The sequence below is a fragment of the Sarcophilus harrisii genome, chromosome 5 (genome assembly GCF_902635505.1).
Source record: "Sarcophilus harrisii chromosome 5, mSarHar1.11, whole genome shotgun sequence".
In the NCBI taxonomy this organism is placed as follows: Eukaryota; Metazoa; Chordata; class Mammalia; order Dasyuromorphia; family Dasyuridae; genus Sarcophilus; species Sarcophilus harrisii.
In genome coordinates, this window is record NC_045430.1 from 284,248,002 (window position 1) to 284,265,260 (window position 17,259).

Genomic DNA, 17,259 nt, shown 5'->3' on the forward strand with positions numbered 1-17,259 from the left:
AAAAAGACTAGCAACGAGAACTCTCGGAACCAAGGAAAGCTGAGGCCTCTGAGAAAGCTACCCGGGCCCAAGGAAGGAGAAAATAAATGTTTGGATTTTATCAGCTGGCTGCATTTGGAGTGATTATTACTCTGAGCTGAAGCTAAGGCTGCCTCCAGAAAACCTCCCCAAGAAACCTCTCAGAGAGAACCATCTTATATTATAAAAAAGAAAACACAAGTTATGGTATGTGATGTGATGGAATATTATTGTGTTATAAGAAATAACAGGATAATTTCATAAATACCTGGAAAGACTTTACACAAACAGATGCAAAGTGAAGTGAGCAGAAATCAAGTAAATGTTGTGAACAGTAACAACAATTTGTATAATGATGAATTGTGAATGATTTAGCTATTTCCAGCAATACAGCACTCCACAACAATCCTGAAGGACTCTTTTTTTTTTTTTTTTTTTTTTTTTTTGGTAATTTAATAGCCTTTTATTTACAGGTTATATGCATGGGTAACTTTACAGCATTAACAATTGCCAAACCTCTTGTCCCAATTTTTCACCTCTTACACCTCACCCCCTCCCCCAGATGGCAGGATGACCAGTAGATGTTAAATATATTAAAATATAAATTAGATACACAATAAGTATACATGACAAACTGTTATGTTGCTGTACAAAAGAATCAGACTCTGAAATATTGTACAATTAGCTTGTGAAAGAAATCAAAAATGCAGGTGGGCATAAATATAGGGATTGGGAGTTCAATGTAATGGTTTTTAGTCATCTCCCAGAGTTCTTTCTCTGGGCGTAGCTGGTTCAGTTCATTACTGCTCCATTGGAAAGGATTTGGTTGGTCTCATTGCTGAGGATGGCCAGGTCCATCAGTACTGGTCATCATATAGTATTGTTGTTGAAGTATATAATGACCTCCTGGTCCTGCTCATTTCACTCAGCATCAGTTCGTGTAAGTCTCTCCAGGCCTTTCTGAAATCATCCTGTTGGTCATTTCTTATAGAACAATAATATTCCATAATATTCATATACCACAATGTATTCAGCCATTCTCCAACTGATGGGCATCCACTCAATTTCCAGTTTCTAGCCACTACAAAGAGGGCTGCCACAAACATTCGTGCACATACAGGTCCCTTTCCCTTCTTTATGATATCTTTGGGATATAAGCCCAGTAGTAACACTGCTGGATCAAAGGGTATGCACAGTTTGATAACTTTTTGAGCATAATTCCAAATTGCTCTCCAGAATGGTTGGATTTGTTCACTACCACCAACAATGCATCAATGTCCCAGTTTTCCCGCATCCCCTCCAACAATCATCATTATTTTTTCCTGTCATCTTAGCCAATCTGACAGGTGTGTAGTGGTATCTTAGAGTTGTCTTAATTTGCATTTCTCTGATTAATAATGACTTGGAGCATCTTTTCATATGACTAGAAATAGTTTCAATTTCTTCATCTGAGAATTGTCTGTTCATATCCTTTGACCATTTTTCAATTGGAGAATGGCTTGATTTTTTATAAATTAGAGTTAATTCTCTATATATTTTGGAAATGAGGCCTTTATCAGAACCTTTGACTGTAAAAATATTTTCCCAGTTTATTGCTTCCCTTCTAATCTTGTCTGCATTAGTTTTGTTTGTACAAAAACTTTTCAGTTTGGTATAATCGAAATTTTCTATTTTGTGATCAGTAATGATCTCTAGTTCTTCTTTGGTCATAAGGTCCTTCCCCTTCCACAGGTCTGAGAGGTAAACTATCCTGTGTTCCTCTAATTTATTAATAATTTCATTCTTTATGCCTACGTCATGAACCCAGTTTGACCTTATCTTGGTGTACGGTGTTAAGTGTGGATCAATGCCTAGTTGGTGAAAAATATTGTCCTCCTCTAGAGAAAGAACTGGTTTTTGTCTGAATGCAGACTGAAGTGTTCTTTCTTTTTCTTTCTTTCTCCTTTTGTTTTTGTTCAAGTCTTCTTGTACAAAATGACTAACATGCAAATGTTTTACATTTGTTATACATGCACATATATAGCCTATATTAAGTTGCTTACTATCTGAGGAGGGAGCAGGAGAGGGAAAGAGATTTAGAATTTGAAATTCAAAACTTTTTTAAAAAATTTTTAAAATTGTTTTAATATGTAATTTAAGAAAAATAAAATACTATTTTAAAAAATGTCATGATGAGATAATGTCATATTTTGGGCAGAATAAGAGTCAAAGTACTTCTTAAAGGAAAATGTACACCTCTAATTTTTTTCTAAAAGAGAAAAAAAAGCTCAGTAAGTTGGAAGTGCAACTGTTTTTTAAATCAATACATATTTTTTTTAAAAATCACAAACAAATTCTGAAAACCAAAGAATATACAAAAAAGAGGAAATCCACTGAATAAAATAAATAAGAGACTTTTTTAATAATAGATGAATCATTAGCTGATTTGATTTTAAAAAGAAGTTAAATGACCAGTATCTAAGGTGAATCCTCACCTTCTGTATCTTCTAAATTAGTAACCTCTTTTTGAATATATGTCTCAGGTCTGAGAGCTACAAGGGCTTGGATCCCAGAACTTCAATATTATCTTAATTACAGATGTCAGTGATGTTCAAGGATTTAACCAGTTTATTAGTGAATGTAACCCTGAAAAAGTCCAGCCTAAAGTTTAGAAACTACTCTTTTTTTGATAGGGAGTCATTGTGTTGAGAAATGATATGGCATAAATGATGACTTAAAAGATTAACTTGTAGTTTTGCAATATAGATTGGTGAAGCTAGAGTGCAGATTATGGTGAGGGAGACGTCAAAATCCTGCTGAAATACATTATTCTATACTGAGAATTTCTGACCATCCCTAAATGGAAGGGCCATATGATTGTTCCTATTTACGTACTGCAAAGATGACACTATAGAAAGTCTGAGTTCAGATGTGTAATTTTTGCTGTTTTAAGCCTGAATAATTTAAGTACATAAAGTAGTTTATTTGTGATGTGTTACCCCCCCCCAAAAAAAAAGATTAAAAAATGAAAGGAATAGAAGGTATCATGTGTTTGTGTTGTGTCTCCAGCATTCTTTACCTTTAAAGTTAATAATGAATCTTCCTGTTTTTCACTCTCAATACTGTGTCCTTGGGAGGCTGCTCTGCGGTGCTGTCGTTGGCCATATGCTATGCTTTTCTGGGACTGCCATCCCAATTTGATGAGATATGATCACAACACCCCAGTCTTTCAGAAATAGATGCCTTGTGCACCTCTATTTTCTCAGTTGTTGAGGGTCCTAGTGCCTCTCCATGCAAACTATGGCTTCATGCAAAGCCAACTTTCAGGATGCCTCAAAGCATTTCATTTTAAAAAGTAGGAAAGTCTTCTGCTGAAGAAAACAAGTTAGCTTATTATTTTGGGGGTCAATTTCTCTATATTAAGTAGAGTAAAATTTTCTTAAATATTTTAGGGAAAATGTCCATAGTAAGTTTTCCTTTATTTGAAACAATTAAAAAGAAAATAAACAAAGTAGGCAAACTCTTTCAGAAGGAAATAAAATGGTTGTGTAACCCATGGCAGTGAGCCTCCCTCGGTCTGAACTTATGTGGAAAAGGTCTGATTTTGAGGGCTAAGCTAAGAGGTACTCATCTCTCTTTGGCTAGTTTTGCTCTCACTGAGAAATCTCCAAATATAGTTTACATATAGATCATGTGTAGCTTTCCAAAAGCAAAATGTTAGATACGGCACTGGGCTTGGAGTCAGAAAGTCTCATTAATTCTTGGGAATCCTGGGGAGTAAGTCTTAGGCACTTTATTTGTAAAATGGAAGGATTAGGTTCTTTCCAGATCTAAATCTATTTCTATGAATGCAACCCAATAGGGTCTCTAGCTTTCCAATATACACTCAAGCTTTAAAAAAAAAAATGACATGTCAGGAACAGGACATTCCCAAAAAAGAGTAAAAGGCTCCAGCACTGCTCCTGGGCCTTATCTTTGCACATGGAACCTAAAGTCCGCCCAGTGTTGTCCTGCCATGCTTGATCTCTTAGGATTCTAAATGTGAGTTTTTCAGCAAAACAGTCCCCTCAGGATCTTGTCATGCCCGGCCCCACCTCTCCATTCATGGAGTCCATAGAACTCACCTCTTTCCACTTGCTCAGGAACCTCCCACCTCCTTCCAGGACTTGTGAACTTGAGGTAACCTTCTAGGTAACTCCAAAGCTGACATTGCCCCAGAAACCTCCCTTCAGGGACATGGGCACAGGCAACTTAGGAGATCAGCAGTGCTGCTTCCTGCCCAACCACTGAAGCCAGAAGTCATTTTGGAGAAGGGACCCACTTTCCTCATCACCAGCAACAACTTAGTGATGACCACCTGCCACTAAGAGGTGGATGGGCCCAGGAATCCTAGAGAAGGAAACATCCCCCCTTTCCACTGATCTAGCTCTCATCTGCATCATCTGGAGCCCAATAACCAACTATCCCCTCAAGGCAGAGCAGCCAGTCTGGCTGAAACAGCCAGGCTTCCTGAGGGGCAAACTTTCCTGGCAAACTGTGCCTGGCAAGTCAAACCAGGACCACTGTGACCCTCATCCCCCCTCAGGTCCTGAAGAACTTAGCCTAGAACCCTGAGCCCAAGAGCCTCCAGCTCAAGGGTCCTTAGCATCCTACTGGGAAATTGGCCTATGGACATGCAGCTGGGGAACCAACAGCTCTTGCAGGGGCTGCAGCCACAGTTACTGAAGACACAGGAAAAAAGTTCTAGCTCCCAAAGTCCTTGGCTCTATCAGATGGTGATATAAAACCTGAAACATATATGAAACATTCATCAATATGACATTTGTGGAGGAAGCCAAGATGGCAGAAAAAAGCCAGGAACTTGCTTGGCTTCTCCCAAATTCCTTCCAAACAACACTTCAGAAAGAATTCTGGAGTGGCAGAATCCACAAAAGGACTGCGTGAACCAATTTTCCAGCCCAAAACAACTCAGAAGGGCTGTGAGACAGACTGCTGTACCTCAGCAAACAAGCAGCTGGCTTGGGAGTGGCTGAATCAGTGCTTGCAGTGGCGGCTTCCGGACCTCTCAACCAGAGGTGGTAAAGGGTTTGGACAAGTGGTCAGGAAAATATAGGGGTCTTTTTGCAGGGCCGTTTCATCACTCAGACATGGATCCAGGTTGCTCTCCCGGATCTTAGTTCTAGGGCAAGAAGGAGCACTAACACACCAGAGCTTGTGACCATTGGGGAGAAGAGACCCTGGTCACAGTTCCAGAGTGAAAAATCGTGCTTGTGGTTGCTCAGCAAACAAAGCACAGGTCAGAAGAATAATAAACATATGTCTCCTTATCATACCACCATGGAAGAACTGAAAACTTAGTGACCCCCAGAATTATTTCTGAAAGCAGCTGCACACACACAAAACAAAAAACACTGAAGCTTGGGAGAGTGCTCCCTCCACCTTGGAGCAGAGCAAATCTTTAACCTATAAAGTTAAAAGTAAATAAATAGGCTGGAGAATGAGCAGACAACAATAGCCATAGAAAAGTTGACTATAGTCAGTTACTATCGAGACAAAAAGGATCAAAATACAAATTCAGGAGAAGATGATAAAATCAAAATAGCTACATTCAAAGCCTCAGAGAAATATGTAAATTTGCCTCATGTCATAGAAGAGCTCAAAAAAGATTTTTAAAGTTAAATAAGAGAGGTGGAAGAAAAATTAAGAAAATAAATGAGTGACAAAAAAAAGTATGGAAAAAAAGAGTCAATAGTTTGATAAAAGAATCACAAAAAAAGTACTGAAGAAAATAACACCTTAAAAAAACAGAATAGGAGAAATTTAAAAGAGGCACAAAAATCCACTGAAGAGAACACCTTAAAAAGCATTATTGGACAAATGGGAAAAGATAAACAAAAGTTCACTGAAGAAAACAAATACTAGAAAAAAATTAGAATTGAGCAAGTGAAAGCTAATGATCCCATTAGACATCAAGAAACAATAAGATATAAAATCAAAAGAATGAAAAGAAAATGTAAACTGTCTCACAGGGGAAAAACAACTCACTTGGAAGATAGATGGAGAGAGAATTTAAGAATTATTAAATTACTTGAAAGCCATGACAAAGAGAGAGAGGATGAGGAAGAGAGCACTTAAGCATTTTTCTTTTTTAAAATTTATTTTATTTGAAAAAGCAGTAAGACAAAAAGAAAAACAGAAAAGGAATACAAAATAAAATAAAACCAAAGCGAACATTGTCACGTGCCCAGCAGAACACCAGGGAGGATTCAAAATATATAACAGTTATATATTAGTGTATGTGTGTGTTTTAGTAGAAGAAATTATATTTGAGTATTCATTTTTTTTCTTTATTTCCTTGTAAATTGTTTTTGGGTTCTCTGTTTCATACCTTATTTACTTTATTCCTCACCCCCTCCCTCTCATTCCTTCCCACTCCCAAGCAGGCTGCAGTTAAGAAAAGATATATTTATGTGTATATGAGTAAATATATACATATACACACACTATCTCTCTCACACACACACTCCACATACACATCTTTCCTATCCCTGCTAAGCTCTTGCTTTAATTCTGCTCCATAACTTGTCTTGGTATTACTTAACCTCTCCCCACCCATGGATCCCTCCCTTGTCTTCTTCCCTCACCCTTTGCTTCCCTGTCTCCCCATCCTTCTTCTTTATTTCTTTACAGATTTTGGAGGGTGCTATACCCTTCATAGTATACATGTAGTGTTGCCTATTGAACCCATTCCCGATGTGAATAAGTTTTCAGAATTATAAGCCTTCCTTCCCTCTCTAATGCCTCTGTGTCTATTCTTCTGCATCTCATTTGTATAACATGATTACTATTTTTACCTTAATTCTTCCCCAGTCTTTCTTTTGAAATACCCTATTGCTGATGTGAATCTTAAACATAGAATACACATTTTTAGACATCATTTTTCAAGAAATTATCAAGGAATTCTGCCCTGATATTCCATAAGCAGAGAGGAAAATAGAAATGAAAAAGATGCTTTCTACTAACTGCTTTATGAAAGAGATTCCCAAATGAAAGTTCCTAGGAATAGTGTAGCCAAATTCCAGAACTATTAAACCAAGGAGAAAATTTGTAAGCATCCAGAGAGAAACAATTCAAATATAATGAAGTCACAATCAGGATAATATAAGATTTAGTAGCTCCTACATTAAAGGATCATAGGGGTTAGAATATGCTATTGCACAGGGCAAAAAAATCTAGGATTACAACCAAAGATCACCTACCAAACAAAGCTGAGTATAACCCTTCAGGGGGGGAAATGGATCTTTTATGAAATAGAGGACTTTCAAGCATCCCTGATAAAAAAGACCAGAGCTAAATAAATAAAAAAACATGCCTTAAATACTTGACTTAGGAAAAGCTTAAAAATAAACAGGGAAGAGAAGTCATAAGGGATTCAATAAGGTTAAACTTTATATTCCTACATGGGAAGATGATACTGGCAACAAGAGAATTTTCTCATTATTAAAGTAGTTAAAAGTATACATAGAAGAAGGATAGAGGCATGAATATGATGAGATGATATATAAAATAATAAAATTAAGGCATAAGAGAGAGGAAGAAGGGGAAAGGGAGAGATGGAATAATGGTAAAAAAAAAAATATATATATATATATATATATATATATATATATATATATATATAAAAGAGGACTAAAAGAGCTTGAACAGTGGGAGGAGGAAAATGGGGGAAGGAATAAATAAATGCTTTAACCTTAGTCATCAAAACTGACTCAAAGAGAAACTAGTATACATAACCCAGTTGGGTATAGAAATTTATCCTCCCTACAAGAGAGTAGAAGGGGAAAGGGAAAAGAGAAAGGAAAGGGGACTGATGGATAGGGGGATTAAGGGAGATGATAGAAGCAAAATACTTTTGAAGACAGAGTGAAAGGAGAAGAGAGAATAGGAGAAATGGGGGAAAAGGTATAGAGAAATGTCTATTTCTCTTATTAATCAAAACTATAAAGAAATGAGTCACATTTATTTTTTTTAAAAGGGACATTTCTCAATTGATAGTCAAAGAATATTAACAGGCAATATTCAGATTAAGTATTCAAACCTATCTATAGTCATATGGGAAACAAGGACCTAAATCACTCTTGATTAAAAAAATGCAATTTAAAACAACTCTGATTTACCATTGTATACTTATCAGATTAACTAATATGACAGAAAAGGAAAATGACAAATGGTGAAGGAGACACAGGAAAACTGGGATACTAAAGCACTTTTGGTGGAATTGTGTCTACTTCAACCATATGAAACCATATTTCCATAGGAAAAGGTGTGAGAACTTGGTCAATCTTTGGCAAAAATCTCAGCCAACAAGATCCACAACGTTCCTCAAGTTGGCCAACTTAATAACCTACAAGAAAAGGGATGAGCGTATTCTAGGAGGTGGAGTGTCTGTGAGATCGCTTGTCCAGCTCTGGCTCTTCCCTAGACCATCTGTACTGTGACACATTCTAGATTCTTGCCAGGAAAAAAAGTCAACCTTGACCTCCTTCTCTTCCATACTTTTTTTTCCAACTGAAGGAAATGGACAATGAAAAACCATTTAAATATTTAGTTTATCCTGAGCGTTGGGCAAAGCATTAAATGCAGGCAAACAAGACCGTTTTCATTCCAGAAGATGTCAGATAAAGGGATTGGGAAACCAGTGGAGGCAGCTGGGTGAGGGCTGATGGAGTGGAGGACGAGTTCTAGGGAAAACACAGTGCAGGCTCACCTCTCAGAGCCCAGGGTCCAGAGGCAGCAGTTTAGCTTCAGTGGGAGGTAGAGGAAGCTCAATGTTCAGGGTACATGGCTGAGGAAATGAGATCATTTACTTTCTCCATTCTTGTGTAATTAAATGAAGTTTGCTAAATGATTGCAATACTGTAGGACAAACTTTTTATGGATAGAGGGTTGGATTGGAATCTTTTTATATTAAAAAATATATCATTTGTTTTTACCCACCCCCAAAAAAGAAATTTTGTTGCCAATTTTTCTACCGGAAAAAATAATGTAACTAAATATAAAAACAGAGTAAAAGATATAAGATACTGTCTTCAATTTGCATTGAGATAAGTGTGTATGGCTCATGTAGCAAATTAGGTATCTCTAAGAAAAGTTATTACTTTTCTGTCAAAAGTCAAAAGTCATGCGGAATCCCTGCGACTGCACAAACATTCCAGTGAGATTCTTTGGGCCTCCTCTAACACAAATGTCTGGTCGTTGGGCTCAGACAGGGCCGGCAGCAGATAAGGAAATACAACATTTAACAAAGGACCTCGAAGGAACTTCCAGAGGGGGTCAAGCATTAATCCCCACTGGCTGGAGGGAAGGTCAGGCTATTGGTGAACCAAGGATTCCCAGAGCTGAAGGAGTGGAGGCTTTGGAGTTCAGTGGAGAAGTGGAAGCCTTTATACAAAGGTGAGGAGGCTGGTGGAGAGGGAATGCTGTACTCGAGGTGGCTTCTGGGCTTTTCTGTCTCCATTCCCATGAGATGTTGAGGCAGAGTCCGGACACCCGACCTCGGAGCTTGGAAGGACTCACCCCATCTCAGACACCGTGTCTTGGCTGGAGGACCCTGAGCAAGTCACATGACGGCCACCGAGTGTCCCCGGTAGCTGCGAGGACGGAGGCCGCCCAGGTGGGGCTTTACGTTGGGAGGAGCTGTGTCCTATGGAAGCCCACCACTGCCATCTCCGAAATGGGGACCTCATCTCTGCCTAGCTCCTTCCCATGGTGCCTGTGCAGGAAGGTAAGCATGCTTGGAAGCCGCTGCGCGGCCCTCTGAGGATAAGGGCTGCCAGGGGCCTCGGCCGCCACTGCGCAAGGTGGGCCCCTTTCCTGGTGCCGGGAGGGCCAGGCAGTCTGCTCACTGCACACCGTGAAAAGGGCTTCCCCAGCTCCTGGCCTCCTCTCCCGGGGGAGCCGGACCAGACCGGGTGGCGAATACAAAGCTGTGTCTGCACTCAGGAAGACTTACTCAGACCCTCGCTAGTCGTATCAGCCTCAACGTCTTCATCTGTAAAATGGGTGATAGCACCTCCCTCCCAAATCTGTGTGCTGAAAGCTCTACAGAGATACTATCATTTGTAACGGCCTCCGCCCGGGCTTTGGTGTCAGCAGGATGGTCAGAGAATGGACGGCAATTGATCTTAGTGGAGGAGGCAGGAGGCGGGAGGGCCACCAGGAGGATGCAGAGAAGGAGTCTCGCGTCCTGTCCTCTGGGCCCTCATACACCTTAATCCCGTTACCTCCCTAGAGCACACTGAGCATGCGCCAACTGCAGAACCATCCCGTCACCATGCTGAGCGCCAAGTATGTAGGGACCTAGAGACCCACCCAGGGACCCCTCCCACAGGGGCGTGGCTGCACGGGGGGGGCGGGGCACACGGAGGTGACTGAGGTGGGGGCGGGAGGGAAGGGAAGCTGCCCCTGACACGCGGAGGGGGGGGATGTATGTGACAGCCCTGGCTGGGGGGAGGGGCACTCAGATGGGGAGCCCGGTGGGTGGGGTCCACCCACGGGGACGGGAAATAGCTGGGACGGACGGCCAGAGGCTCGGAGCCGGAAGCGAGCCGGGGGCTCCACGGCAGCCCTGGACGGGCCGGTGCCGGCGCACGGATGAAAGCCGGCCGGGACACGGGCGGGGGAAGGCTCGACAGGGACGGGGAGGCCTGGACAGGGACGGGGAGGCCGGGACAGGGACGGGGAGGCTGACAGGGACGGGGGAGGCCTGGACAGGGACGGGGGAGGCCGACAGGGACGGGGTGGGAGGCCGGGACACGGGCGGGGGACAGTTGGGCGCCGGGAGACACTGGGACGAGGTGGCCCGAAGGGTTCGTTCCCGGCCCGCCGCGCTGAAGCCCGCAGCCACACAGGGCCCTCCTGCAGTTGGCCGGGCGGCCGGACCCTAGGGAGCGGAGCAGCTGCAGTCCCCGCTCCCCAGGGGGAAGACCTCGGCCTCGCCCCCGCCCCCGCCCTGCGCGCTACAGACACGTGCCGCTCTGGCGGCACGCGCCCCGCCTTCGGCCCCCTCGGGCGCGCGCTTACCCCGCCCCCTCTGCCCCGGGCTGCCCCCGCGCCTGTTTGGGTCTCGTTCTTGCCCCTGAGGCCCCGAGGAAGCGGGTCAGCCCCGGGGAGCTCAGGGCTTGGCGCGGGGAGGCGAGGGCAGCGGAGTTGGGAGCCGCGTCCCGGAGGCGAGGCTCGGCGCGCAGGCAGTAGTGTGGGCAGCCCCATGCGAGGTCCTTTACGCCGGGGTCCTTAGCCGAGCGCGTGCGTGTGGGTGCGAGCGTGAACGCGCGTGCGAGCGTGCGCGCGGACCGCTGTGCCGCCCCGGCTCCGCCTCCTCCCCCTCCCCCTCCCCGCCTCCTCCCCCTCCCCCTCCCCGCCTCCTCCTCCTCCTCCTCTGCAGTGACATTGGATTTAGAGCCGCGAGGTAGAGAACTAGCGAACGCAGCCTCGGAGCCCCGCAGCCGCCCACTCCCGCCGCCACCATGCTCCGCATGATCCTCAGCCAGGCCAAGAAGCACCCGAGCGTGAGCGGCCCCGGGACCGCGGGGAGGAGGGGCCCGCGTGACCTTGGGCAGCCCTTGGGCCCCTTTCGGGGGCCTCCCCTGCAGCTCCCCGCGCTCCCCTCCCCGGCCCCTCTCCGGGAATGATGCTCCGCGGCTCCTCTGTGGGAGCGGCTCCGTTTCCCCACCCGGGGTGGGGGGCCGCGGGCGGAGGAGACCCTGCCCAGGCGGGTGGGGCCGCTCCGCCCTTTGCTGCCGGGCCCGGGCGCTCCCCGCGCGGGGGAGGGGGAGGGGAGAGCGGCCGGGCTCCCTGCCCGTGGGGGGCGGGGCGGGGGGGGGTCCCAGGCCCGGGCCGCCCTCACCCTCTCTCTCCTTCTCTTTGGCCGCCCAGCTGATCCCCCTGTTTGTGTTCATCGGAGCCGGGGCCACCGGGGCCTCGCTGTACGTGCTGCGCCTGGCGCTCTTCAACCCCGACGTCAGGTGGGGGAGACACGGGGGGGCGGGGGGCGCCCTCGGAGCTGGCGGGGGTCCCTTAGGGCCGGATTTCCGCGGGGAGCCCGGGGAGCGGGAGGCCCCTCCCCCTGAGAGGGCCCCGGGGCGTGGCGCTGTATGGGGGGGGCAGCGGGGCTCCCCAAGCACGCGGCCCCCTCCCCCCTGCCAGGCCACGCACCTGCCCTTTCCTCTGGCGCCTCGGCCGCTCGCCTTGCAGTGGGAGCGACATCCGGGCCTCTTCCTGGGGGGGGGGGGGGGGGTGAGCGCCGGCAGCGCGCCCCGCGGCGGAGTCCGAAAGCGCAGCCTCGAGGGCTCCCTTCCGGCCTCACGGCTCCGCGTGTGCTTTTGTTCTCAGCTGGGACAGGAAGAACAACCCAGAGCCGTGGAACAAAATGAACCCCACGGACCAGTACAAGGTGAGTCAGGGACGCCCGCGAGGCGCCCAGGAGCCCCGGGGGGGGGGGTCCTCCCTTCTGCTTCTCGGAGACGCGGAGGAGGCCTGGGGAGCCCCTCGGGCCGGGCGGCTGCTCTGGCTCGGGACCCCCGGAGAAGCCCGCGGTGCGGGAGGTGCGGCACCGGTGAGGGAGGTCCGGCCCGCGGTGCGGGAGGTGCGGCACCGGTGAGGGAGGTCCGGCCCGCGGTGCGGGAGGTGCGGCACCGGTGAGGGAGGTCCGGCCCGCGGTGCGGGAGGTGCGGCACCGGTGAGGGAGGTCCGGCCCGCGGTGCGGGAGGTGCGGCACCGGTGAGGGAGGTTCAGCACCGGTGAGGGAGGTTCAGCACCAGTGAGGGAGGTCCGGCACCGGTGAGGGAGGTCCGGCACCGGTGAGGGAGGTCCGGCACCGGTGAGGGAGGTGCGGCCCGCGGTGTGGGAGGTGCAGCACCGGTGTGGGAGGTTCAGCACCAGTGAGGGAGGTCCAGCACCAGTGAGGGAGGTGCGGCCCGCGGTGTGGGAGGTTCAGCACCAGTGAGGGAGGTCCAGCACCAGTGAGGGAGGTCCGGCCCGCGGTGTGGGAGGTTCAGCACCGGTGTGGGAGGTTCAGCACCAGTGAGGGAGGTCCAGCACCAGTGAGGGAGGTCCAGCACCAGTGAGGGAGGTTCAGCACCAGTGAGGGAGGTGCGGCCCGCGGTGTGGGAGGTTCAGCACCAGTGAGGGAGGTCCGGCACCGGTGAGGGAGGTCCAGCACCAGTGAAGGAGGTCCAGCACCGGTGAGGGAGGTGTGGCCCTGGCGAGGGGAGGTCCGGCACCATCACAGTTTTATTCCCTTTTGTGCTCCGGGAGCCGGAGCTTATTTCTGGTTGGAAATGGCCGGTTAAAACCCCGCAGGCGGGGCCTTCTCACCCGTAGGAGAAGCAGGCTGGGCCAAGGCCCCGATTTCTCAGCCCCCAGATTTAGATCCTGACGGTAAGTATCAGGTTAGAAGGTTCTAGAAGGTTCGCAGAGCCCTCCACAAACTCAGTCCTGATTACGTATAGAGAGGAGAACACAAGATCGCCTCGGGACGTTTTCCCCTCCGACCTTTAGAAAGGAGCTCGGAGAAGCCAGTTTGTTTTGGAGTTAACTTATTTTTATCCAGAATTGGGCAAAGTCACATCACCTGGAAACTGCATCACTTGATTTCTCCACTGACATTTCCCAGAGGAAATTTACTTTTGCAATAGAGCAAACAGTGATTGTTCCTGGCTCAAAAGGGACCAGGAGCCCAGAGAACTCGGCATGGGGGCAGGGGGTGGGGGTGGGGGACCGTCCCCAGGGATCAGGCTCTGAAGGTACCTTGTGACCTGAGCTGGTCCTGCCTCCCTCGGAAGCCATGCAGACCTGCCGCGCTGTGATGCCCAGGGTAAGGGGGTGGCCAGAAGCGCCGAGGGCCTCTGATCCCCACTCCGCTGGGACCTCATTCTTCTCTCTGGTGTATAGTAAAGGAGAGGCCTTGTCATTTGGCTCTGAGGTCGTCCAAAAACAAGCCACCATCGTCTCGTTTTGAGAATAAAAGCTACAGGGAGCACTGGGTTGTTTTGTTTTTGTTTTCCCCAGTGGGAGGTAAGACAGAGTCTAGACTCTTTCAAAAATAGAGACTTTTATTTTCTGTTCTTGGTGGGAGTTTTGAAATCAACATCAGCTACCTTTAAAATGAAATTCATGCAGTTCCACTGAGGCCTTTGACAAAAGCACATTTGGCTAGAACAGAATAGTTTAGTTCATCCCTCAGAGTGCATTTTAGTGGGATTTGATGATATTTTAGCGATGGCGATCTAATTCCAAACTCCCCAGTCATATTAGTTTCTTAAAATTTCATAAAATTGTACCTAAATCTTGCAGTTTATTTCTGTATCTCTCTTCTATTTTGTAGCAAAAGGGTAGTTGCTATTCTTAAGTTACTGGCGTGACGGAGGAGAGTTCCGCACTAAGTGGAAGGCCAGTTCTGTATGCAGAGCACGGCTGCTCGCTTGAGCCAGCTGCTCCTCCTCAGACCTTGTTGGGGGTTCTGGGCGCTGCAGGCACCAAGGTTGTTTGTGTCAAATAGATCCTTTATAAAAATCACCAAGAGGGCTTTTCCTGCTGGTTTCTGATCCTCTCACTGAGGATGTTTTCAGTTATGTTCTGGAAGGAAAGGAGAACTTGGTGGTGACCTTTTACTGCCAGGTTTTGGTTTTTGCTTAGTGGTAGACATTACAATTTGAACCTTGTTTTTTTTCCTTTTGTACCAAACTGGGAGAAAGGACGTAAGATTGTTTTCAAATGATAGCTGCACAGCTTCTGCAACGTTCCCCAGCAGTAATAAACCCAAGGTGGTCACCTTGTTTGCTCCTGGGTGATTTTGTCTCCTGCAGCAAAGACTTCGAGATGGTCCCTAAAACTTCATGGGCTGTGAAAAAGGCAATAAGGAAAATGTTCCGAATTATAAATAAAGGGAAAAACAAGGCCATTAAATCAGGTGGCAGTTGACTTTTAGAAAGCAATTCAGAAACTAGTGAATAAAAAGGCATGCCACCTTAGGAAGAGTTCCTTATATAACTTTTAAGGAGCTGGTCAGTGACAAGTTGGGTAAAGATGGCATCTTGGGCTAATAGGCCTCCAGGAGAGGACTGGACCAGCTTTGCCGGGGTGAGACCTTTAGGCAGCACAGAGACAAGCTTAGAGAAGACAGACCCTGGGCCCAGGCCTTCCTGTCAGAACCAGCACTGCTGCTAGGCTATTCCACAGTTCTTAGTTGGAAAGGGCTGAAACTCTGAAAAAGGTGTGCTCCAATCAGACAACCTAACACTTAATGCTAATTACCTATTCCACAAGAGACAATGACTCTATTCGCATATGTTTTGGTTAAATGGCTCTTCTCACTGTTTGTTGATTGCTGAATATCTGGTGTTAAGATAATCTTAGACAAGGCTTTGAGGGCGTGGTGAGAGTAACTTAGCCACTGGAGGAAAAGGAGAGAAGTGGTGACTTTGGACCCTGAGAATCCAGGATGTATCTTTGGCCCTTGGCAGTTTACCTGCTTCTTTCACTCCCCCCCCTAAAGACCAAGGACTTTTACTTATCCTAATTGGCTGATCTTGAGGCCTCTAGGGAGTTAGACTGGACTTCACACTTAGAGAAAGTAAGGAGCTTTGGGGGGAGGGATCTGTGTCATTCAGGGCCTCTGCCCTAGGGAGAGGCTGGGTGCACCAGGTTTTTAAGAGCAGGCACCCCTGCCTGAGGAAGGAAGAGTGTGGAGGTGAGGGGAGTGGGCTTGCAGTGCTCCCTTGCCATTCAGGGCTCTCTCCTCTGAGAGCATGTCACACCTCTGTAGCTGTCACTGAGCAGCCTTTACCTGGCCCAAGAAAAAAGACAATCTCCTGCAGAGTGTTACCCAGGTGGATTGATCAATTACTTGCCACCCCTTTTTGTTGGATTGTGTGCAAGTAGTGTACAAACCCCAGGGTGGGTGGGGGCGGGCCTGGGCACTCCTTACCTGTATCTCCAAGGGTGTCAGACTGAGATTCTGCCCTGGGGCTAGAAAACCAGAGCTAATGGCAGTAAGTGCCGGGCTCAGTGTCCCAGATGGGGGCTGTGACTGAGGAAAAGGGGCACAGAGCTGAGGGTATGGGGCAGCCTTGTGGGCTTGGGTTCTGCCTGGTCACGCTGGCCGTGATTGGCTATCAGAATTACCCATCTCAGTACATTGACGAGGCTCCCAAAGACATGGACCGATAAGTTAGTTTGCTATGTTTGTATTTTCTGTAGGTAAAGAAGCGTATTTTATTTCTATCTTTTTTATCTGTACATTAAAATTAAAACACATCTTTAGATTTGGGTTGGCCAGTTCCAATTAGTGGGATTTTGCACAGACGGGTTTTTAAACATCGAGCCTATTTCAAGTGATAGTAAAAAAGAAAAAAATGTCGACTCCTCACTACTGAATTCTTAACCACTTACTATTAATTACATGAGCCCTTCGGTTCTCAAAACTCTTTGGTCTCTGCTCCCCTTTACTCTTAGCAAGATTCAAGGATCCCTGAAGAGCTTTTGTTTATGGGGCTTAGGTCTGTCAGTTGCCACATGAGAAATGAGAACATTCAATACAATGTTTAAGAAGTCTTGGTCTCATGGACCCCTTAAAAGGGTCTGGGGGCTCCAGCAGTTGTAAGACCTCACTCCTTTGCACTCTGGTACCCAGAGCATTGGAGTTACCTAGAGTTTGTGCCATTTTTGGAGAGATTTAAATGGTCTGTAACATGTATTTTTGTTTCTTTTTTCCAAGTTCTATTCAGTGAATGTGGATTATAGCAAACTGAAGAAAGAAGGCCCAGAATTCTAAGTGAAAACGATGCTTTCTTGACTGTGAGAATGAAGGTCTTCCACAAGCCATCCGCACAATTCTTCACACAACTAGGAAATGCTTGATTTTCCCCTAATTGCATGAAATCATGTTGAGTTTAACAGACAAATAAAGATGTGAAACTTGAGCTGTGGATTTGATACTGATGCAGAATTCGAACCTAACCCTGTGTGGTCTGGATGATGGTTGGGGGGCTGACGCCGTAGATCAGGGTACAGGAGAATCCCCGGGCTGACAAGTGTGATCTCATCCAGGTTTTATGGTCAGCCATTCCCCGGTGACGTCTTTTTCTTGTTCAGAGGCTCTGACACTTCCACCTTCTGCCTGGGAGCCTCCCCAAACACTCGTCCAGAGGAATCTGATCAAAGTCTCCCATCTTCATTTGGTTTCTGGTCCCATCAGGAAGTTGT

At 46.9% G+C, this 17,259-nt stretch overlaps 1 protein-coding gene across 1 annotated transcript; it reads left to right on the top strand.

The window, feature by feature from the left end:
* The first annotated feature begins 11,333 nt into the window (after positions 1-11,333).
* On the top strand, positions 11,334-16,976 carry NDUFA4 (NDUFA4 mitochondrial complex associated). Its single transcript, XM_031940743.1, has 4 exons — positions 11,334-11,564; positions 11,932-12,020; positions 12,388-12,448; positions 16,772-16,976. The coding sequence occupies exons 1-4, from the start codon at positions 11,523-11,525 to the stop codon at positions 16,826-16,828; spliced, it is 249 nt and encodes an 82-aa protein (XP_031796603.1). The 5' UTR covers positions 11,334-11,522; the 3' UTR covers positions 16,829-16,976.
* The last annotated feature ends 283 nt before the right edge of the window (positions 16,977-17,259 follow it).